Source organism: Pleurodeles waltl, chromosome 1_2 (genome assembly GCF_031143425.1).
Source record: "Pleurodeles waltl isolate 20211129_DDA chromosome 1_2, aPleWal1.hap1.20221129, whole genome shotgun sequence".
Classification (NCBI taxonomy): Eukaryota; Metazoa; Chordata; class Amphibia; order Caudata; family Salamandridae; genus Pleurodeles; species Pleurodeles waltl.
In genome coordinates, this window is record NC_090437.1 from 41,408,673 (window position 1) to 41,431,835 (window position 23,163).

Genomic DNA, 23,163 nt, shown 5'->3' on the forward strand with positions numbered 1-23,163 from the left:
TAAGTACTTTAGGAACTTTGAATAATTACAGTAGCATATATACTTTTTACATAAAACACATTTATCTGTTTTAAAAGTGGACACAGTGCAATTTTCACAGTTCCTGGGGGAGGTAAAGTATTGTTAGGTTTTGCAGGTAAGTAAACCACCTACGGGGTTAAGATTGGGGTCCAAGGTAGCCCACCGTTGGGGGTTCAGAGCAACCCCAAAGTCACCACACCAGCAGCTCAGGGCCGGTCAGGTGCAGAGTTCAAAGTGGTGCCCAAAATGCATAGGCTTCAATGGAGAGAAGGGGGTGCCCCGGTTCCAGTATGCCAGCATGTAAGTACCTACGTCTTCGGAGGGCAGACCAGGGGGGTTTTGTAGGGCACCGGGGGGGACACAAGTCCACACAGAAAGTACACCCTCAGCAGCGCTGGGGCAGCCGGGTGCAGTGTGCAAACAAGCGTCGGGTTTGTAATAGGAATCAATGGGAGACCAAGGGGTCTCTTCAGCGATGCAGGCAGGCAAGGGGGGGGGGCTCCTCGGGGTAGCCACCACCTGGGCAAGGGAGAGGGCCTCCTGGGGGTCACTCCTGCACTGAAGTTCCGATCCTTCAGGTGCTGGGGGCTGCGGGTGCAGGGTCTTTTCCAGCCGTCGGGATTTTAGAGTCAGACAGTCGCGGTCAGGGGGAGCCTGGGGATTCCCTCTGCAGGCGTCGCTGTGGGGGCTCAGGGGGGACAACTTTGGTTACTCACAGTCTCGGAGTCGCCGGAGGGTCCTCCCTGAGGTGTTGGTTCTCCACCAGTCGAGTCGGGGTCGCCGGGTGCAGTGTGGCAAGTCTCACGCTTCTTGCGGGGATTGCAGGGGTCTTTAAATCTGCTCCTCTGAAACAAAGTTGCAGTCTTTTTGGAACAGGGCCGCTGTCCTCTGGAGTTTCTTGTTCCTCTTGAAGCAGGGCAGTCCTCTGAGGATTCAGAGGTCGCTGGTCCTGGAGAAAGCGTCGCTGGAGCAGGTTTCTTTAGAAGGCAGGAGACAGGCCGGTAGGACTGGGGCCAAAGCAGTTGGTGTCTTCTTTCTTCTTCTGCAGGGGTTTTCAGCTCAGCAGTCTTCTTCTTCGGTAAGTTGCAGGAATCTAAATTCTTAGGTTCAGGGGAGTCCTTAAATACTCAATTTAAGGGCGTGTTTAGGTCTGGGGGGGTTAGTAGCCAATGGCTACTAGCCCTGAGGGTGGGTACACCCTCTTTGTGCCTCCTCCCAAGGGGAGGGGGTCACATTCCTATCCCTATTGGGGGAATCCTCCATCTGCAAGATGGAGGATTTCTAAAAGTTAGAGTCACTTCAGCTCAGGACACCTTAGGGGCTGTCCTGACTGGCCAGTGACTCCTCCTTGTTATACTCATTATCTCCTCCGGCCTTGCCGCCAAAAGTGGGGCCGTGGCCGGAGGGGGCGGGCAACTCCACTAGCTGGAGTGCCCTGCGGTGCTGGAACAAAGGGGGTAAGCCTTTGAGGCTCACCGCCAGGTGTTACAGCTCCTGCCTGGGGGAGGTGATAGCATCTCCACCCAGTGCAGGCATTGTTATAGGCCACAGAGTGACAAAGGCACTCTCCCCATGTGGCCAGCAACATGTCTCGAGTGTGGCAGGCTGCTAGAACCAGTCAGCCTACACGGATAGTTGGTTTAAGTTTCAGGGGGCACCTCTAAGGTGCCCTCTGGGGTGTATTTTACAATAAAATGTACACTGGCATCAGTGTGCATTTATTGTGCTGAGAAGTTTGATACCAAACTTCCCAGTTTTCAGTGTAGCCATTATGGTGCTGTGGAGTTCGTGTTTGACAGACTCCCCGACCATATACTCTTATGGCTACCCTGCACTTACAATGTCTAAGGTTTTTCTTAGACACTGTAGGGGCACAGTGCTCATGCACTGGTGCCCTCACCTATGGTATAGTGCACCCTGCCTTAGGGCTGTAAGGCCTGCTAGAGGGGTGACTTATCTATACTGCATAGGCAGTGTGAGGTTGGCATGGCACCCTGAGGGAGTGCCACGTCGACTTACTCGTTTTGTTCTCACCAGCACACACAAGCTGGCAAGCAGTGTGTCTGTGCTGAGTGAGGGGTCCCCAGGGTGGCATAAGCTATGCTGCAGCCTTTAGAGACCTTCCCTGGCATCAGGGCCCTTGGTACCAGGGGTACCAGTTACAAGGGACTTACCTGGATGCCAGGGTGTGTCAATTGTGTAAAACAAAAGTACAGGTTAGGGAAAGAACACTGGTGCTGGGGCCTGGTTAGCAGGCCTCAGCACACTTTCAAATCAAAACATAGCATCAGCAAAGGCAAAAAGTCAGGGGGTAACCATGCCAAGGAGGCATTTCCTTACACAACCCCCCCCCCCCAAACGAAAGAGCCATCTGCATTGGCATGGGCAGTCCCAGGTCTGTGTTCCACTATAAAGTCCATTCCCTGTAGGGAGATGGACCACCTCAACAGTTTTGGATTTTCACCTTTCATTTGCATCAGCCATCTGAGAGGTCTGTGGTCAGTTTGAACTAGGAAGTGAGTACCAAAGAGGTATGGTCTCAGCTTCTTCAGGGACCAAACCACAGCAAAGGCCTCCCTCTCAATGGCACTCCAACGCTGCTCCCTGGGGAGTAACCTCCTGCTAATGAAAGCAACAGGCTGGTCAAGGCCATCATCATTTGTTTGGGACAAAACTGCCCCTATCCCATGTTCAGAGGCATCTGTCTGCACAATGAACTGCTTGGAGTAATCTGGAGCTTTCAGAACTGGTGCTGTGCACATTGCTTGTTTCAGGGTGTCAAAGGCCTGTTGGCATTCTACAGTCCAGTTTACCTTCTTGGGCATTTTCTTGGAGGTGAGTTCTGTGAGGGCTGTCACAATGGATCCATATCCCTTCACAAACCTCCTATAGTACCCAGTCAAGCCAAGGAATGCCCTGACTTGAGTCTGGGTTTTTGGAGCTGCCCAGTCCAGAATAGTCTGGATCTTAGGCTGGAGTGGCTGAACTTGGCCTCCACCTACTAGGTGTCCCAAGTAAACCACAATTCCCTGCCCTATCTGGCATTTGGATGCCTTGATAGAGAGGCCTGCAGATTGCAGAGCTTTCAAACCCTTCTTCAGGTGGACCAGGTGATCCTGCCAGTTGGAGCTAAAGACAGCAATATCGTCAAGATAAGCTGCACTAAAGGACTCCAAGCCAGCAAGGACTTGATTCACCAACCTTTGGAAGGTGGCAGGGGCATTCTTTAAACCAAAGGGCATAACAGTGAACTGATAATGCCCATCAGGTGTGGAGAATGCTGTCTTTTCTTTTGCTCCAGGTGCCATTTTGATTTGCCAGTACCCTGCTGTTAAGTCAAAGGTACTCAGGAATTTGGCAGCACCTAATTTGTCTATCAGTTCATCAGCTCTAGGAATGGGATGGGCATCTGTCTTGATGACAGAATTAAGTCCTCTGTAGTCCACACAAAACCTCATCTCTCTCTTTCCATCTTTGGTGTGAGGTTTGGGGACTAAGACCACTGGGCTAGCCCACGGGCTGTCAGAGTGCTCAATTACTCCCAATTCCAGCATCTTGTGGACTTCCACCTTGATGCTTTCCTTAACTTGATCAGACTGTCTGAATATTTTGTTTTTGACAGGCATGCTGTCTCCTGTGTCCACATCATGGGTACACAGGTGTGTCTGACCAGGGGTTAGGGAAAAGAGGTCAGCAAACTGCTGCAGGACCTTCCTACAGTCAGCTTGCTGTTGGCCAGAGAGGGTGTCTGAATAGATCACTCCATCTACTGAGCCATCATTAGGGTCTGATGAAAGAAGATCAGGGAGAGGCTCACTCTCAGCTTCCTGATCCTCATCTGTTACCATTAACAGATTCACATCAGCCCTGTCATGGAAGAGCTTAAGGCGGTTCACATGGATCACCCTCTTGGGGCTCCTGCTTGTGCCCAGGTCCACCAGGTAAGTGACCTGACTCTTCCTCGCTAGCACTAGGTAAGGGCCACTCCATTTGTCCTGAAGTGCCCTGGGAGCCACAGGCTCCAGAACCCAGACTTTCTGCCATGGTTGAAATTCAACCAGTGCAGCCTTTTGGTCATACCAAAACTTCTGGAGCTGTTGGCTGGCCTCAAGGTTTTTACTTGCCTTTTCCATGTACTCTGCCATCCTTGAGCGAAGGCCAAGTACATAGTCCACTATGTCTTGTTTAGGCTCATGAAGAGGTCTCTCCCAGCCTTCTTTCACAAGAGCTAGTGGTCCCCTTACAGGGTGGCCAAACAGAAGTTCAAAGGGTGAGAATCCTACTCCCTTCTGAGGCACCTCTCTGTAAGCAAAGAGCAGACATGGCAGGAGGACATCCCATCTCCTTTTGAGTTTTTCTGGGAGCCCCATGATCATGCCCTTTAATGTCTTGTTGAATCACTCAACAAGGCCATTAGTTTGTGGGTGATAGGGTGTAGTGAATTTATAAGTCACTCCACACTCATTCCACATGTGTTTTCAGGTATGCTGACATGAAGCTGGTACCTCTGTCAGACACCACCTCCTTAGGGAAGCCCACTCTGGTAAAGATACCAATGAGGGCCTTGGCTACTGCAGGGGCAGTAGTCGACCTAAGGGGAATAGCTTCAGGATACCTCGTATCATGATCCACTAATACTAGGATGTACATATTTCCTGAGGCTGTGGGAGGTTCAAGTGGACCCACTATGTCCACACCTACTCTTTCAAAGGGGACCCCCACCACTGGAAGTGGAATGAGGGGGGCCTTTGGATGTCCACCTGTCTTACCACTGGCTTGACAGGTGGTACAGGAGACACAAAACTCCTTAACTTTCTGGGACATATTGGGCCAGTAGAAGTGGTTGACTAGTCTCTCCCACGTCTTGGTTTGTCCCAAATGCCCAGCAAGGGGAATATCATGGGCTAAGGTCAGTATGAACTCTCTGAACTCCTGAGGCACTACCACTCTCCTAGTGGCACCAGGTTTGGGATCTCTTGCCTCAGTGTACAGGAGCCTATCTTCCCAATAGACCCTATGTGTTCCAGTTTTTTTGCCATTGGATTCTTCAGCAGCTTGCTGCCTAAGGCCATCAAGAGAGGGACAGGTTTCTTGCCCCTTACACAACTGCTCCCTTGAGGGTCCCCCTGGGCCTAAGAGCTCAACCTGATAAGGTTCTAACTCCATAGGCTCAGTTCCCTCAGAGGGCAGAACTTCTTCCTGAGAAGAGAGGTTCTCTTTTTGTTGTTGTGTTGCAGCTGGTTTCCCAGCTGACTTTCCTTTTCTCTTGGTAGGCTGGGCCCTTTTTCCAGACTCCAGCTCTACTTTTTCACCCTGAGCCTTGCACTGTGCCCTTGTCTTGACACACACCAGTTCAGGCATACCCAGCATGGCTGCATGGGTTTTCAGTTCTACCTCAGCCCATGCTGAGGACTCCAGGTCATTTCCAAGCAAACAGTCTACTGGGATATTTGAGTAGACCACTACCTGTTTCAGGCCATTGACCCCTCCCCACTCTAAAGTTACCATAGCCATGGGATGTACTTTAGTCTGATTGTCAGCGCTGGTGACTGGATAAGTTTGTCCAGCCAGGTATTGACCAGGGGAAACCAGTTTCTCTGTCACCATGGTGACACTGGCACCTGTATCCCTCAGGCCTTCTACACTTGTCCCATTAATTAAGAGCTGCTGCCTGTATTTTTGCATGTTAGGAGGCCAGGCAGCCAGTGTGGCTAAATCCACCCCAACCTCAGAGACTAATGTAGCTTCAGTGTGACACCTGATTTGCTCTGGGCACACTGTTGATCCCACTTGGAGACTGGCCATTCCAGTTTTAGCTGGAGTGGAGTTAGAAGTGGTACTGTTCTTGGGACAGGCCTTGTCTCCAGTTTGGTGTCCAGGCTGATTACAGCTACGACACCAGGCCTTTTTGGGATCAAAGTTTTTACCCTTGTACCCAAAATTGGTTTGTGAAGAGGCTCTGGGCCCACCCTCCTGTGCAGGTTTTTGGGGGCCTGTAGAAGACTCTTTACTATTTTTGTTTTTGGATGTCTCAACACTTCCCCTGGGGAGGCTTTGTGACCCCTTTCTTTTGGTCACCCCCTATGGAAGTCTTGGTCACCCTAGTCTTGACCCAATGGTCCGCCTTCTTTCCCAATTCTTGGGGAGAAATTGGTCCTAGGTCTACCAGATGCTGATGCAGTTTATCATAGAAACAATTACTTAACAGATGTTCTTTCACAAATAAATTGTACAGCCCATCATAATTATTTACACCACTGCCTTGAATCCAACCATCCAGTGTTTTCACTGAGTAGTCTACAAAATCAACCCAGGTCTGGCTCGAGGATTTTTGAGCCCCCCTGAATCTAATCCTATACTCCTCAGTGGAGAATCCAAAGCCCTCAATCAGGGTTCCCTTCATGAGGTCATAAGATTCTGCATCTTTTCCAGAGAGTGTGAGGAGTCTATCCCTACACTTTCCAGTGAACATTTCCCAAAGGAGAGAACCCCAGTGAGATTTGTTCACTTTTCTGGTTACACAAGCCCTCTCAAAAGCTGTGAACCATTTGGTGATGTCATCACCATCTTCATATTTAGTTACAATCCCTTTAGGGATTTTCAACATGTCAGGAGAATCTCTGACCCTAGTTATGTTGCTGCCACCATTGATGGGTCCTAGGCCCATCTCTAGTCTTTCCCTTTCTATGGCTAGGATCTGTCTTTCCAAAGCCAATCTTTTGGCCATCCTGGCTAGCTGGATGTCCTCTTCACTGGAGTTATCCTCAGTGATTTCAGAGAGGTTGGTCCCTCCTGTGAGGGAACCAGCATCTCTGACTATTATGTTTGGAGACAAGGCTTGAGAGGCCCTGTTCTCCCTAGTTAGGACTGGCAGGGGGGAATTTTCCTCCAAGTCACTATCTTCATCCTCTGTGTTGCCATCCTCAGAGGGGTTGGCCTTTTCAAACTCTGTCAAAAGCTCCAGGAGCTGTAGTTTGGAAGGTCTGGGGCCCATTGTTATTTTCTTTATTTTACAGAGTGACCTTAGCTCCCTCATCTTAAGATGGAGGTAAGGGGTGGTGTCGAGTTCCACCACATTCATCTCTGTACTAGACATTATGCTTCTAAAAGTTGGAATACTTTTTAAGAATCTAAAACTAGTTCTAGGTTCTAATTCAAACTTTCACAAATCTTTTAAACTCTAAAAGGAAATGCTAAACAGGGACAAACACAAGGCCCTAGCAGGTCTTTTAAGAATTTGGAAAAATAGTTCAAATTGCAAAAATCAATTTCTAATGACAATTTTTGGAATTTGTCGTGTGATCAGGTATTGGCTGAGTAGTCCAGCAAATGCAAAGTCTTGTACCCCACCGCTGATCCACCAATGTAGGAAGTTGGCTCTGTATGCACTATTTCAAAGTAAGGAATAGTATGCACAGAGTCCAAGGGTTCCCCTTAGAGGTAAGATAGTGGCAAAAAGAGATAATACTAATGCTCTATTTTGTGGTACTATGGTCGAGCAGTAGGCTTATCAAAGGAGTAGTGTTAAGCATTTGTTGTACATACACACAGGCAATAAATGAGGAACACACACTCAGAAACAATTCCAGGCCAATAGGTTTTTGTTATAGAAAAATATATTTTCTTAGTTTATTTTAAGAACCACAGGTTCAAATTCTACATGTAATATCTCATTTGAAAGGTATTGCAGGTAAGTACTTTAGGAACTTTGAATAATTACAGTAGCATATATACTTTTTACATAAAACACATTTAGCTGTTTTAAAAGTGGACACAGTGCAATTTTCACAGTTCCTGGGGGAGGTAAAGTATTGTTAGGTTTTGCAGGTAAGTAAACCACCTACGGGGTTAAGATTGGGGTCCAAGGTAGCCCACCGTTGGGGGTTCAGAGCAACCCCAAAGTCACCACACCAGCAGCTCAGGGCCGGTCAGGTGCAGAGTTCAAAGTGGTGCCCAAAATGCATAGGCTTCAATGGAGAGAAGGGGGTGCCCCGGTTCCAGTATGCCAGCAGGTAAGTACCCGCGTCTTCGGAGGGGGGTTTTGTAGGGCACCGGGGGGGACACAAGCTCACACAAAAAGTACACCCTCAGCGGCACTGGGACGGCCGGGTGCAGTGTGCAAACACGCGTCGGGTTTCCAATGTAAATCAATGGGAGACCAAGGGGTCTCTTCAGCGATGCAGGCAGGCAAGGGGGGGGCTCCTCGGGGTAGCCACCACCAGGGCAAGGGAGAGGGCCTCCTGGGGGTCACTCCTGCACTGAAGTTCCGATCCTTCAGGTGCTGGGGCCTGCGGGTTCAGGGTCTTTTCCAGCCGTCGGGATTTTAGAGTCAGACAGTCGCGGTCAGGGGGAGCCTGGGGATTCCCTCTGCAGGCGTCGCTGTGGGGGCTCAGGGGGGACAACTTTGGTTACTCACAGTCTCGGAGTCTCCGGAGGGTCCTCCCTGAGGTGTTGGTTCTCCACCAGTCGAGTCGGGGTCGCCGGGTGCAGTGTTGCAAGTCTCACGATTCTTGCGGGGATTGCAGGGGTCTTTAAATCTGCTCCTCTGAAACAAAGTTGCAGTCTTTTTGGAACAGGGCCGCTGTCCTCGGGAGTTTCTTGTTCTTCTTGAAGCAGGGCAGTCCTCTGAGGATTCAGAGGTCGCTGGTCCTGGAGAAAGCGTCGCTGGAGCAGGTTTCTTTAGAAGGCAGGAGACAGGCCGGTAGGACTGGGGCCAAAGCAGTTGGTGTCTTCTTTCTTCTTCTGCAGGGGTTTTCAGCTCAGCAGTCTTCTTCTTCTGTAAGTTGCAGGAATCTAAATTCTTAGGTTAAGGGGAGCCCTTAAATACTAAATTTAAGGGCGTGTTTAGGTCTGGGGGGGTTAGTAGCCAATGGCTACTAGCCCTGAGGGTGGGTACACCCTCTTTGTGCCTCCTCCCAAGGGGAGGGGGTCACATTCCTATCCCTATTGGGGGAATCCTCCATCTGCAAGATGGAGGATTTCTAAAAGTTAGAGTCACTTCAGCTCAGGACACCTTAGGGCAGAGGTCTTCAAACTGGGGGGCGGGCCCCCCTAGGGGGGCCTGAAGTGATCCCAGGGGGGGGCCCAGATTCTGGCCAAAATAAATATTATACAGATAACAGGCCTTTATTTTAAGCAGGAGGATGTTATTGCAGTTTTAAAAAGGTAACAGTACCTAACTGCAATGTTTAAATAGGTTTAGACATATTTAAACATTGCCATGTTTATAAAATAATTGTGAAAAATTCTGAGGGGGGCCCAATGATTTTTATTTTTCAACTGGGGGGGCGCGGCATTAAATAGTTTGGAGACCTCTGCCTTAGGGGCTGTCCTGACTGGCCAGTGACTCCTCCTTGTTATTCTCATTATCTCCTCCGGCCTTGCCGCCAAAAGTGGGGCCGTGGCCGGAGGGGGCGGGCAACTCCACTAGCTGGAGTGCCCTGCGGTGCTGGAACAAAGGGGGTAAGCCTTTGAGGCTCACCGCCAGGTGTTACAGCTCCTGCCTGGGGGAGGTGATAGCATCTCCACCCAGTGCAGGCTTTGTTACAGGCCACAGAGTGACAAAGGCACTCTCCCCATGTGGCCAGCAACATGTCTCGAGTGTGGCAGGCTGCTAGAACCAGTCAGCCTACACGGGTAGTTAGTTTAAGTTTCAGGAGGCACCTCTAAGGTGCCCTCTGGGGTGTATTTTACAATAAAATGTACACTGGCATCAGTGTGCATTTATTGTGCTGAGAAGTTTGATACCAAACTTCCCAGTTTTCAGTGTAGCCATTATGGTGCTGTGGAGTTCGTGTTTGACAGACTCCCCGACCATATACTCTTATGGCTACCCTGCACTTACAATGTCTAAGGTTTTTCTTAGACACTGTAGGGGCACAGTGCTCATGCACTGGTGCCCTCACCTATGGTATAGTGCACCCTGCCTTATGGCTGTAAGGCCTGCTAGAGGGGTGACTTATCTATACTGCATAGGCAGTGTGAGGTTGGCATGGCACCCTGAGGGGAGTGCCATGTCGACTTACTCATTTTGTTCTCACCAGCACACACAAGCTGGCAAGCAGTGTGTCTGTGCTGAGTGAGGGGTCCCCAGGGTGGCATAAGCTATGCTGCAGCCCTTAGAGACCTTCCCTGGCATCAGGGCCCTTGGTACCAGGGGTACCAGTTACAAGGGACTTACCTGGATGCCAGGGTGTGCCAATTGTGTAAAACAAAAGTACAGGTTAGGGAAAGAACACTGGTGCTGGGGCCTGGTTAACAGGCCTCAGCACACTTTCAAATCAAAACATAGCATCAGCAAAGGCAGAAAGTCAGGGGGTAACCATGCCAAGGAGGCATTTCCCTAACAAAAGACAATAAGGATGTTTCAAATGGAATCAAAAGACTGGTTAGGCATTTTTTGTCTAAGCGAAAAAGTATAAATAGAGATGGGCCGAACAGAGGCTTTGACGTGCACGTTTTTCAGTTGCTTCTTCATTAATGTTAATGAACAAATAATGTTTTACATCCACTTTACAAGTGCTTATTTTATTAGGAGTATATTTTGTGCAATGATATCTTGGTCCATCTTGCATAAGAAAGTTTCATAAAAGTGAGTTTATTCAGTGTATTCAAAGTGGAGGCACTCACTATTTGGGTTCTGGTTGACCTAGCCTCAGCCAAGCTGAGACTGTGAGACCCAAACCTCCTGTTCTACTATGGCCTGCCAAATAGTAAAGGGGAAGATGCTTGCTCCAGATCTGGTAGATAGTGCCAGTCATGTTAAACGAGCGATTGAGTTGCTGCCTTTAATACTCAATCACCTTGACATTTTAGTCAATGCACCTAAGAAGAGTGATTGAGGTGAAACCACAGGGTAAATATAAACACATGGGGGCGTATTTATACTCTGCACCGAATTAGGGTCATTTTTTTTCACTCTAATTCGGTGCAAAACTAACTCCATATTTATACTTTGGCACTAGACCCATCTAGCACCAATTTATGGACAGGTTTGATGGCTTCTGCAGATCGATCAATCGGCTCGCTAGCTCAGCTGACTTGATATCACGACGTGCTGTGGGCATACAGGTGGAGATGGCACATTGCAGTCTGGATGTTGCATAGGGATTGGTACAAATCACCAATGTTCTGGATGCAATGCAGACAGCACAGAGTGCTACAAACAGAGAACTGGGAGGTGGGTATAGTGAGGAGCTCTCCAGTCTCACAGCCCCTGTGATGGATCCTAGGTGTCTCAGTACCAGACACAGTACTATCTTTGAACCCGCTACAAGAGGTGCCAGCGAGGCCACTGAGCACTCCAGTGGAGTGCGTGGACATAGGAAGTAATGTTGAGGGGTACAGGGGACTAGCTTAACATGTAGCAATGCAGTTATAGTATGATGCTAATAGTGTGACAATGTTACTCACACCTGTTTGTCTATAGTGCATAGCTATGTCCTATTAACACATATGTTACTTGAAGTCAAGGTAATAAAGATGTTACCTACAGCAATATATAAAATAGACGTGGTATTGTCATTACTTACATCAGATATGGTTGCGCGTGATGACAGCACGTCTTTGTCTGCCCTCTGCTGCACTGCTCCTGTCTACTGGGTGAAGGGGTGGTAAGGGATCACCATCCTCAATTGAGTCTGGCTCGGTCTGTTCCACTGGTATGCCCCTTGTTGTTGCAAAGTTGTGCAACATAGCACATGTAGCCATGATTTTGCAGGTTGTTTCAGGCCTGTATTGTAGTGCACCACCACTATTGTGTCATTTTTTGAACGTGGAAACCTACCTTGCCTTAATGAGATGCAAGGTAGGAGTTTCCGTGCAAAAAATGACTCTTTGGCCATAACGTTATGCTTATACTCCTGTGCAGTGGGCTTGCTTTGCCCAATTTCTTAATGCCTGGGTCAGGGCAGGCATTAGAGGACCTGTGGGCCTATTTCCATGGTGGAACTCCATAGAATAAGACCACAGATGCCCTCCCCCGGCCCCAGGGACACCCCCACCCACACTAGAGGGATAGCGGAGTATGCGGGACCCCATCCGAGGTAAGTACAGGTAGGTATTTTTTTTTTTTTTTTTAAGTGCCATAGGGGGCCGTGAAATGGGCCCCCATACATGGCACAGGTTGCAATGGCAATGCTGAGGGGACCCTTGTCCCCTGTGCTGGCCATTGGGGTGGTGGGCATGACTCCTGCCTTTTCTAAGGCAGGAGTCATGTGGCATAATAGGTTTAGCACCATAAAATGACGCTAATCTGGATAGAGTCATTTTTTTTTTATTCTAACCAGCCTAGCGTCATTTTTTGGTGCAAACCCCACTTATCCATACCACCAGCCTCACCCAACTCATGTCATTTTTTTTACGCTAGCCTACCCTTTGCACCAGCTTGCACCATTCCATAAATATGGTGCCCGTCTGGTGCAGAGAAATGGTGCAAGCCGGTGCCAAACTTTTTGGTCCACAACTGTATTAGTGCAGTTTTGCACCAAAAAGTATAAATCAGGGCCAAAGATTGTACATATGTGTGCATTATTTTTTAAATACATATAGCTACATTTGCATCTTAGATTTCACTGTAATATCCTCATATGCCAAGTAAAGTGAGTGCTACGAGAGGGCTATGGCATCACTTCCCGTGTCGTCCCTTCACGTGACATCCTTGTCAAGTATTTATGTCAATAAGTCCTTCCACTTACCTTTTTACGACTTGTAGTCACGCTCAGCATTTTACTGCTGGTCCCATTTTCAGACGTACCGGAGAGCGCTATGCCACGCTTCCCCATTAAGAATGACTGCCTTACCTAAAACTTTGCTGAAATATCGGTTCCAATCCACCAATGCACCAGTCTGTGAGAGGAACATCACGTCCTGAACAAGGTAAAGCAGCATGTTTTTCATCCTTTCAAAGAAGGTCATGACGTCACTGTAGCCTACCATGGGGCCTGGAACATAGGAAGGGGGGGCTGGAAGCTGCCCGCAGAGCCTCTCTAAGGTGTAGCCCATGGAAAAGCGAATGGTGTATATGACAGGAATTTCAAGCATTTCAGCCAGTAGTCCACCACACTAAACCACTGGGTCTGACAGAAAAATATCAAACTTCTGCGCCCTCAGCTTCTCCACGAGTGTTTTGTTCAGCAACAGGCTGTCGCAGACTTGTTTCTCCAGGGCTGTAAGACGTGCCAAAAGTTCCTGCATTTTGCCGTAGGACGTCCAGTATGAAAGTTTAGGTAAATCTTGCATCCAGAAGTGTAGAAATTGGTTGAGTGCGGTACTTTTAATCTCTTTTGTAATTGGAGTGGTGAAAACTTCAAAGTTGTACGGGGAAGGTATGTCATAATCAATGAGCAAGGCGCCAGGGTGAACCAACACAGTAACGTCGTGACCTCTGAGCGACAGCTCTTGCAGAAGTGTTTTTATGTTGATCCAGTGACTCGCTTCAGCCGGCCAGACCAGCACCTTTCCACAAGATACTGTTCCTAGAAAGCACATTTGAAGCATAATGCTTAAAAAAACACATCCTGCAGGCATGAACGGTTATTTCCACAGTCCCGCTACCCCGGGTGAAAAGGAGCTGCCAACTGATCACGAGCGCCAAGAGCAAGGCAACGAATGAAAATGTCAAGCTCCCGTTTTATGAGTTCAACAGAAAACGGATGCAGTTTTATGAGTCAACCTCGAAGAACTAACTACACTCCAAGAAGGAAGAAGCGTAGAGCTGGATTGGTTGTCACTAAATGGTGTATCACATTTCGTTTACAAAAGTCTGAACCAGATCAAAGAGCGAAGTCTCCCCCTAGTGGAAAATCCCCGACTTACTGTTCTGTGCCCTGGCAAAAGCAAAATTAAATAGTTCACGACGCCCGATTCAAAAAGCTTATTTTGCGAGTTGCTGTTTCTTACGCCTTCGTTTCCATAAAGGGTTTAGAAAGACTTTATGTGATATTTTGCATCTCATTCCAGAACTGTGTGCCATTCGTGATTCTCCAGGAGTAAGAAATGCTTACTTATTAATGTAAATGTGGCTCATAAGTAAGCACATAAATATTATCTCTTGTAAATGTATGAGTAAGTCACAACTAAGTCTGGAGTCAGAAAATATTTTGTTAATGGAGCCTGGAGATTCAGGGGCAATTCACAGCTAAGCAGGGCACAACACCTAGAAAAAATAGTAGCGTGACTAATTTAACATACATAATAACTTCCCATGGAGTGACATCGTCGAAAGCAATGTCACACCACTATAATATCCCACTTGGAAAAAAGGCTTCCTTTGCAATCAAACCTGACACTTATGGCCTACTTGCGACATTGGCAGTCCCTAGGACCGCCAATGCCACAATGGCATTCAGACCACCGCACTCTAGGCAGTTTGATCGCCATCCTGGTGATCCGACCGCTGTTCCCACCAGGAACATGGCTCCTGGCAGCATGGCGGGGTCGAAGTTGTGGTCAGCTACAGTGGTGCTGAGTTCAGCGCCACCATGCTGATCAGGAGTCCAGTTTCTGCAAGCCTTTCCCAAGACGGAAAGTGCAGTGCCACTTTTCTTAAATATGCCCCTTAGTTTGTCACAAACCTGACATAGCATAATGAATGCTTTAATCTGTACCCTAGTATTCCTCATAGGACAACTAGAGTGTTCCACAGTGAAAATAGCTTTTTGGGGCTTGTCACTTTTAGGGCATGGCAACATTAAAGTTCTACATGTCCCTCTTTTAAATACTTTGCAACCTACCTTGTGGACTACAACCCTAGATAGGACTTTGGGCCTCATTACAAGGTGCAACCGGCGTGCGGCCACCAATGCGGCTGCACTCCTGCTGTGCTGATTCTGACATCCCTGCTGGGCCGGCGGGTGGAAACAGAGTTTCCGCCCACCGGCCCAGCAGGGATGTTGGCCGCAACATGGGAGCCGGCTCCTAATGGAGCTGGCGGTGTTGTGGGCGTGCGACGGGTGCAGCTGCACCCGTCGTGCTTTTCCGTCGCGCTTTTCACTGTCTGCTGTACAGACAGTGAAAAGCAGTGTGGGGCTGTGCCAGGGGGCCCCTGCACTGCCTATGCCAAGTGCATGGGCAGTGCAGGGGCCCCCAGGGGCCCTGCGACTCCCCTTCCCGCCAGCCTTTCCATGGCGGTAGACAGGCTGGCGGGAAGGGGACTCGTAATCCCCTGGGCCGTGCTGCTGGTGGATTAAAACCGCCGGGCTGACCGTGGCGGGGAAACCGCTGGTCCCGGCGGTGCGACCGCGGCTGTCGTAATCGGCAAAATTGTACCGCCAGCCTTTTTTGCGGTACAATTGCCGAAACAGCCCTGGCTGTCTTTGACCGCCAGGGTTGTAACGAGGCCCTTAATTCTTAATTTAATATAAAAGGAATATTTTTTCCCTGTCAAAAGGGTTATTTTGACTGATTGGGCTGCAGGTTTAAACTGCAGCAGTCAGGCTGCACTTGTAGGTCTGAAGTCAGGTTTTCCTTGTCACAGGAGTGGATGGCACAGTAAGTGCAGCACTGCACAGATGGCATTTAACTTCCCATAAATGTGTTTAGTTTCTACACCATATGCTATGGCTTTTAGGAGAGTTCAATATGCCAATCAGGGATTAGCAATTTTTACATGTTTTACATGTCAGAATGCCTCGGCTTGGTACAGCACGAGCAATATAGTTCTGCAAAAAAGGGGAGCAACTGTGCACAATAGACATTTTCTCACAAAATGAAACTAAATATATAAAATAGATGTATTCACAACTAAATCAAATGTATTCATATTTCAACCTGTCTGTGAATGAAAGCAATGAGTGTTTTAGACTGTGAGCCTATTTTAAAGCACGTCATATACATATAAACACTTAATTGCTTGACTATTAGCAGATAATGAATAATTGTATATGTGTGATGCCCAAATGTATTCCATTCAGTCTCCTTCTCTGCTTCTCTCATCTTCCTTTCTCTTTCTCTCTTGCTCGCTTTTTCATGAAGCAGCCTGCTGTGCACACTGCAATTAAGCTCAAGGAGAGGGAGACAAGAGAGAGGCCAGATGTAGCCCTGGGACTTCAAAAACTGGCCTCAAGCCCACTGAGAAAATGCCTAAAGGAACAATGACCAGCCCATCCCCGGTTGAAGACACCCTGAGGTCACATTACAAGCCTATGCAATGCCGTAAAGTTTTTGAAAATGAGAGTGAGGCGCAAAGTGACACCAAAAGCACTTTTCAGCTTCATGTGGCCTCAGGCTAAGAGGGAAGGAGACTCCCTTTGATAATAGTGGGGGACTGCTTATACTAATGTCTACCCCCTGTCCTGCACGTAAGACAGGAGTAAAATACAACTTCTTTGGTGAAAAGCCTAGTGAATCTCGTTCTTGAGGTTAGTCCAGTAGTAGATGCATTGCTTATGCTTTTAACCATGAGGAGTTTAGATGCAAGCTCAAAACCTGCCTACAGTACCCTTCCACTATTGGACTGAACACAGAGGGCCCAATTAATCAAGAAATTAGGAAATCTACACTCCTTGGTATACTCCTATGTTTGAGTGTACGCATGTATGATTTTGTGGATTCATAAAGGCTTCCACTAGTACTTCAGGAAAGTTAAACACTGGCAACTTTCCAGGAGTACTTCTGGAAAACCTTTGTAAATTTCCATTTAAGTTTATGGAAAGCCATTTCTGTATACACAAATGTACATAATATACACTGGCATTACATTAGTAAAATGCTATTTCTGTATGTAAAGTCAACTTACACATGCAAAAAGCCTTGTGAATCAGGCTCACAATGTTTTTCATATGCTCTGAAGCATTTTTTAAATATTTTTGAGATCTTAGCATATATGTAGCTGCCTCACAACGCAACAATACCTCAAAAGGTTGGGGTTTACACATTTGGAACTGACAAAATATTTGAAATTTCACCTTAGTCAATTTGTATTGTTTTTTACAGGTGAGAATCACATGCCAATCACTTAATATTTGTTTAAGATTTTGTGAAATGCCAGCTTGTTGCTTTTCTGTCAGTTAACACTGCTTTGGGGTACAAGTGAGAACAAGGGGCAGTGAAGTCAGGTAATGATGCATGAGGTGTCAAACCTGCAGAGCATCAGAAAGGACTGTTTGAGACTTCATATGTCCCTCCAGTGCAATGCTCACACAAACATTTAGGCCCTGGCTATGAGTTGGTCGTTGTTTTCAGATCCCTACACCAATTCCTTTCGGCGAAGGGACTGGAATTTCGAGTTGCATTGTGTGGCATCTATAATCATCTATAATCATCAGGTGTTTTAAATAACTCACCCTTAGGTACATTTTGGCAGGTTGAACCTGCTGGTATTCACCTGGGGAAACAGTATGGTAGTTGCCATAACATGTGGATTTTGGTGTGGTAAGATACATTTTGAACCTGAAAGTTTGATTTTATCTAGTGCGATAAATAGCACATTCTACTCTGATAAACTCATAATCAGGGCTTAAGAGGAAGGGTTGGGCAGACCTCTGTTAAATAAATAAATACTATTGAAGAGAACGCTTACCTGTCTGGGATTGGACACCGCATTAACTGTAAAACTAAGTCTGAGGTTCACATAATTTCGTTTCTGAGTGGTACAAAAAGCTTTGGCATCACTAAACGCACTTTAGAAATATGTATATATAAACATACTTGCACAACGGAATAGGATAATTTAATTTATATTACATCATCACACTTTAAAGAAGCACAACTGTAAACCAAAAGGTCCTAATTTTTATGGATCCCCAAAGTACCAGTCAGAGAACCAGATAATTACATAAGACATAAGACATAAGGAAGGTAATTGGATTTATGGGTTAAGCCTGGGCTCTAAAAAGTGATTAATTATGATTTTGTTATTTATGTATTTTGTGATCATTGCAGTAGTAGTGTTGTTATAAAAAATAAATAGAATTTCTTTCAGATCAGACTGAAAAACGTGATGGCTTTTTTTATTTTTAAATTATATACAAAAGTATGGGTTGAATGCTTGAATTAATCTCAACCATCACTTCTTTGTATACTACAGTGTATCACCCTAAGCCAGTGGTCTGCAAACGATTTAACGCCACACCCCCCAGTAAAAACAAAATCATTAGGGCCCCCTTCCAAATTTTTCACAATTATTCTATTATATTGGCAATATTTAAATAGGTCTACACTTATTTAAACTCTGCAGTTAAGTTCTATTACTAATTTAAGAATGCAATCAAATACATGATGCCAAACATACTATTCTGATTAGGCAGGCCTTACTTATGTGTAAAAGTATCCACAGTGTGATTATTGGCGGTGGGGGTTTTGAAGAGTATTTGGAGTCCCTTCCCTTTTGACACATACTCCCAGCCACTTTGCGCCACTGGGACAAAGCTACACCTGGCTGATGAGCCCTTGAAAGGGTGAAACCAGTCATGGGTTGCATGTTCTCTGGGTTCTGGTTCAGGGAGGTCCTGGGCTAGTAATTCAGACTGAACGGCTCCCATTGGAGCAGGGTCAAGAATGATATAAGTATTCCTGAGCCCAAACTGAGTAGGCATCATGTGCCTAATAATAATGGATTTGGATGGGGCTAGAGTGGTTACCAGTGGCAAAGTTTAATTGAAGCATTCCATCCAAACACCTTTTTGTATATTACAGTCTGTTGTCCTAAGGGGGGTGGGTGTGTCCAGACGTAGCTCTTATGCAGATTGTGCCACTTGAACCAAGCTATGTTTGGCTGATGAGCCCTGAAAAGAAGAAACCGGTTCTAGGTTGCATGTGTTCCAGTTCAGGGAAGACCTGGCCTGGCAGTTCGGATTGGTGACGGAGTGTTCCCCTCCACCTTCTTCTAAATCAGGCCCTAAATATGGGCCACAAGATTAGAGGAGGTATGAACATTGTCATATCAGCTGAGTCCAGTCATCCAGGTATTTCTTCAATATCTATGTATGTCTGATTCTAGGTATCTCTTTAGAGACATGATAAGAGACATTTTATTTATATAGTAGTGCGAACTGCATTTTCAGAGAGTTAGGCTGCTATTCTGTTACAGTGTCATGAATGGAAGAACGTGTGTTTATCACGTGGCTGATATGTTTAGTGTTTTGCTGTCATGCATCAGTACCAGAGTTGAGCTTTTATTGTGTTTTGTTGCTGTGCCTATGCGTGAAATTTAAACAAAAACGTTTGAGACCTCCTAGACATTAAAATCCACAGTATGGATGGAAACAAGTGTGAGAGCAAAGTGTGGTCTATGTGGAAAGTGTTTTAATGTTATGAATGTATTCCAGAGTTTACTGAAACAATGCCATAATCAATTGTGCTGCTGTACCTACACATATATGGTGTAAGAGAAAAGTGCGAGGGTGAATGCAGTTGCCTTTACCTATATGCGGGAAATCTACTCAGTCGGCTCCTCAGGGCATGTAGCTGTGTAGGAGGGTGGCAGTGAGCAAACCACAAGAGTATTATGCAGGCCCAACCACGAGTGCTGATAACTCAACCCATCATGTGGATGCTGTTGAGGAACCGAAGAGAAAGTGCCAAACAAGTGAGTTTGTAGAAGGAATGCATTTATGTCATCACACGGGGCGGTGGGAGGCTTGGTTCAGGGAAAGATGTGATGAAGAGGGAAGAGGACTTATCACTAGCCCTTACTTTACCCTAACAGAGGGAAGGTGTATGCAACCTCTCCACTTTTAACCTGGATGCTTATCTGGGTGCTGAACACCCTAAGAGAGAATGTTAAGCAGTGCCAGGTGGTTACATTGGGGAAAACAACTGTATGCTGTATGGAGACCAACGCTCCCACAATACACATTGTGTAAGCCCCGCAATTTTAGGGTCAGGGAACAGTCAGCTGGGCTCAGGGGAGAGGGTGTACTGGGCAGTGCAGGTAACAAGCTCCTCTACCCTTGTGAGGGTGATCTGAAAATGAACAAATGTTTATACCACATACCTCCATTTACACCTGCCTATTATTCACAATGGACTACTGGCAGGTCTGAATAGTTTTACTATTGAGGATTTCTTCACCACGATTGTGAAGAAATTCATGTTTCCATGATGCAGAATGGAACAGATTTCCCCCCACATTTCGTGAAATCGTAGGGAACAGATTTTTCAACTGGGATTTATTTCAAAACGTGTGCATTTGCACAGCAGGCTCCATTTCCCTGTGTGTGATTTTATGCTATTTAGAATTCTGCACAGGGGGAACGGAAGTCCAGGAGTTACGTCACATGACATTAACAGTAGTATACCTGGAAACGCTCAGCTGGTGCGGCTTTCCACGTGTCCTACTAGAAAGGTATGTGAGTCGCAAAGGCAAATCTGCGTCTGTATGTAGGTGTACTTTTACTGGTGCAAATGTACTATTTTCTTTGTGAAGTGACCCCCACAATGGCTATATATACTTTCAGCTATGGGATTGAATGGAGGGAGGGGGTGAAAATATCAATAACGCCTTGTTCAGCAGCTTTGTTATTCTTTGCAGATCACATGACATCAAATACATAACATTAAATAAAATGAAACTTGCGAAGAGAAAGAGACGCGCACGCACACGAACACAACTGTGCAGCAAATGCATTAACCCACCAAGGTATTTTACTGAGAATGGAACGTATGACTTGCTGGTTGTATGCAGATCGCTATAGCGGATACACCCCCCTCCTCTCAGTGGGATTGCAGTCTGCAATCTTGAGGTGACATACCAATACTACTTGTCACACTATAATTTAATTGTGTTCGTTGTGGTGTTTGTTGGGACATTCTAGACTCATATCCCTCCCCACGAATCTCACAGACTAAGACACACCCCTGAGTGCAATCATATATGCACAAAGAACAACAAGTAGAGGCTCATTTGTATACAATACACACATAGGCCACCAAAACACACACACAGGAAGCACACAAGCAGGCACACAGAGTAAGGTTGAACAAGAAGATGGGTGTAAACGTTGCTTAGTTAGCATTCAGGAATGTTGTGCTTCATATATTTAGCCCATCTGTCTCTGGGGTGTAGCGAGTCCTTGGCCCTTTCCGGGTGAACTCACTTCTACAGGGTGATGGAAGTCTGCAGTCGCCAAGGATATATCCAATTGTAGCTTCTTTTAGGATGATCACTTGTTGCTACCAATGCAGTGAACTCTACAATTAATTCGTCCCTCTTCAATATAATCCTAGATATAAATAGCACTAACTTCCTGCTGCTCCATACGTCTGGGAGTGACATATTGTAATTGTATCACTACCTCTGACGAGGCATCGAAGCGCTTTATGCGAGTAGCCTCATTAACAGTTTCCAGATCACTCCAGCTACGGAGAATAACACATATCCAATTCCAGGCTTTCCTTTTACAAATCATTCGTTAATAACCGTCTTAGTAAAAAGTATATCAAATGAAATAAATATTACAACTCCCAGAATTCAGTGGTTTGTATCAAGAAAATCCAAGACTAGACGTATGATATTCAGTGCAACTGAGATCTTTCACCACTTTGTAAAATGTACACAGCTTAACTTTTGCTCTTAATATTTACGATGTTTACATTTTCACTCCAGTTTGTTTTGCCTTCACTGACCTGGTTTCTATAGGCTCTGCGTTTGGCACAAATATTGCTACAACTACTAAGAATGTTCTTTTGTATTTCAGTCTTCTTGAATTCATCACTTTTGTACAATGTTTACCATTCATAGTTTGTCAGCGGCGTGCATTAAAGACTTATAAACATCTATTTACATAAAGACTTAAAGGAGTACATATCATTAACAAGCATTGGCAAAGCCAATAAGTCTGACGTTGACATGGTGGAGCAATGGTTAAGGTCAAAGAAGGAAACAAAGTGAAATGAAAATGTCAGCATTTTGGTGGAGCCAAATCCCCTTTCTTTGTAGAACTTCTGAAAGCTCTGTTTCCATTGCGCTCTCAGGTCAGACCTTAAAATGAATACAAGTGAAGAAGAGAGATTTCTATGGGAGCTGTAAAAAACATTGATGATCTTGACGCAGTTTCTGCCGCATGTATTAGCTGACAAAAAGTGCATTTTCAGAGTCTGAGCAGAACTAAACAATGTTTCGAAACACCCCTCCAGCTGACGTACAAATCCCTCTTGTGGGCTATTGGCTGTAAACGTACATGTTGTACGAGCAGAATGGGCAAAGAAACAGTTCGGCTTTACCTCCTACAAACCATGTACAAACCATGCCTTTGCGACCCCTGGCCTCGGAGGTGGCAAAACCAGTGACAAGAACCAGGGGGCGGAGGGGGGTGGGGGGAGAAGGCGGGGAGGGATGGGTTTACTCTGGACTCCTTATTTGCTGTGCATTTTTCGCTATACTACTGTCGAATAATATTCCATTATTCACTATTAGTGTAATAACAAATGGAGCACAATTACCTGGAATTGAAGTTTGATGGCAGCTAAGTTGTGTGTGTATGCTTGGGGGCGACAGTGTATTTATGTGAGCGACAGTGCGTGTGGCTGAGTGAACTTAACTGACTGTGAGAATGTGGTATTGTCATACTAAAGGTAATTCTTGTCCTGAAGAGCTAGCCTGTTGTAACGTAATGGTGCTGGGATATTTGAGGCAATTCGAAGCCTGACAGAGACCTATGAAAAAATATGGGCGTCGCAATGGAGGTAATTCTTGGAATAATGAGCAGCCATGGTAAAACACTGCTAGTGGCACACTAGACGTCATGCCTGTACAATTAAATTTGAGGTATTCCTTGGCACAAAGGAGGACTGCCTGACAGATGGGAGAAGGGTAACCATCACAAAATGCTAACCATGACATACTGAGGTACCTTTTGACAATAAGGGTCACCTATGATATATAGATGTCATAAATGGAGACATTCTGGCAAAGGAGTATTGGGGGCACCCATGGCATAGGCTGTCCCTGGTGCAATGGAGCTAATTTTTTACATTTGGCGGTATCCCTAGCACACATTTTGAAAAAATTGGGTCTATTCCTAGGGAGCATCAGGGTTCATTGGCTTGGCACACCATGAAAGGATTTGAAAATGTAATGAGGGCCATTTCAGAACCTATGACGGTTTAGGAAATTTATTTGTAAATCGTGCTTTAAAATGCTTTACATGACCGCATTCTTTTCACAATTTTCTTGGGCCAGGAGGAAACACGTTAGTAGAAGCC

At 46.2% G+C, this 23,163-nt stretch overlaps 1 protein-coding gene across 3 annotated transcripts in view; it reads right to left on the reverse strand.

Moving 5' to 3' along the window:
• LOC138296661 (UDP-glucuronosyltransferase 2A2-like) overlaps positions 1 to 23,163 on the reverse strand; it is a 426,472-nt gene that overhangs the window by 160,045 nt on the left and 243,264 nt on the right. The window contains exon 6 of one of the 3 annotated variants that reach the window (XM_069236020.1): positions 12,822 to 12,888. The exons of 1 other annotated variant lie outside the window; for it this stretch is intronic. In XM_069236020.1, coding sequence (XP_069092121.1) covers positions 12,822 to 12,888 — 67 coding nt within the window. Of the gene's footprint in view, positions 1 to 12,716; positions 12,742 to 12,821; positions 12,889 to 23,163 lie in introns of those variants that run through there. One more of the 3 variants, XM_069236011.1, reaches the window with a different exon arrangement.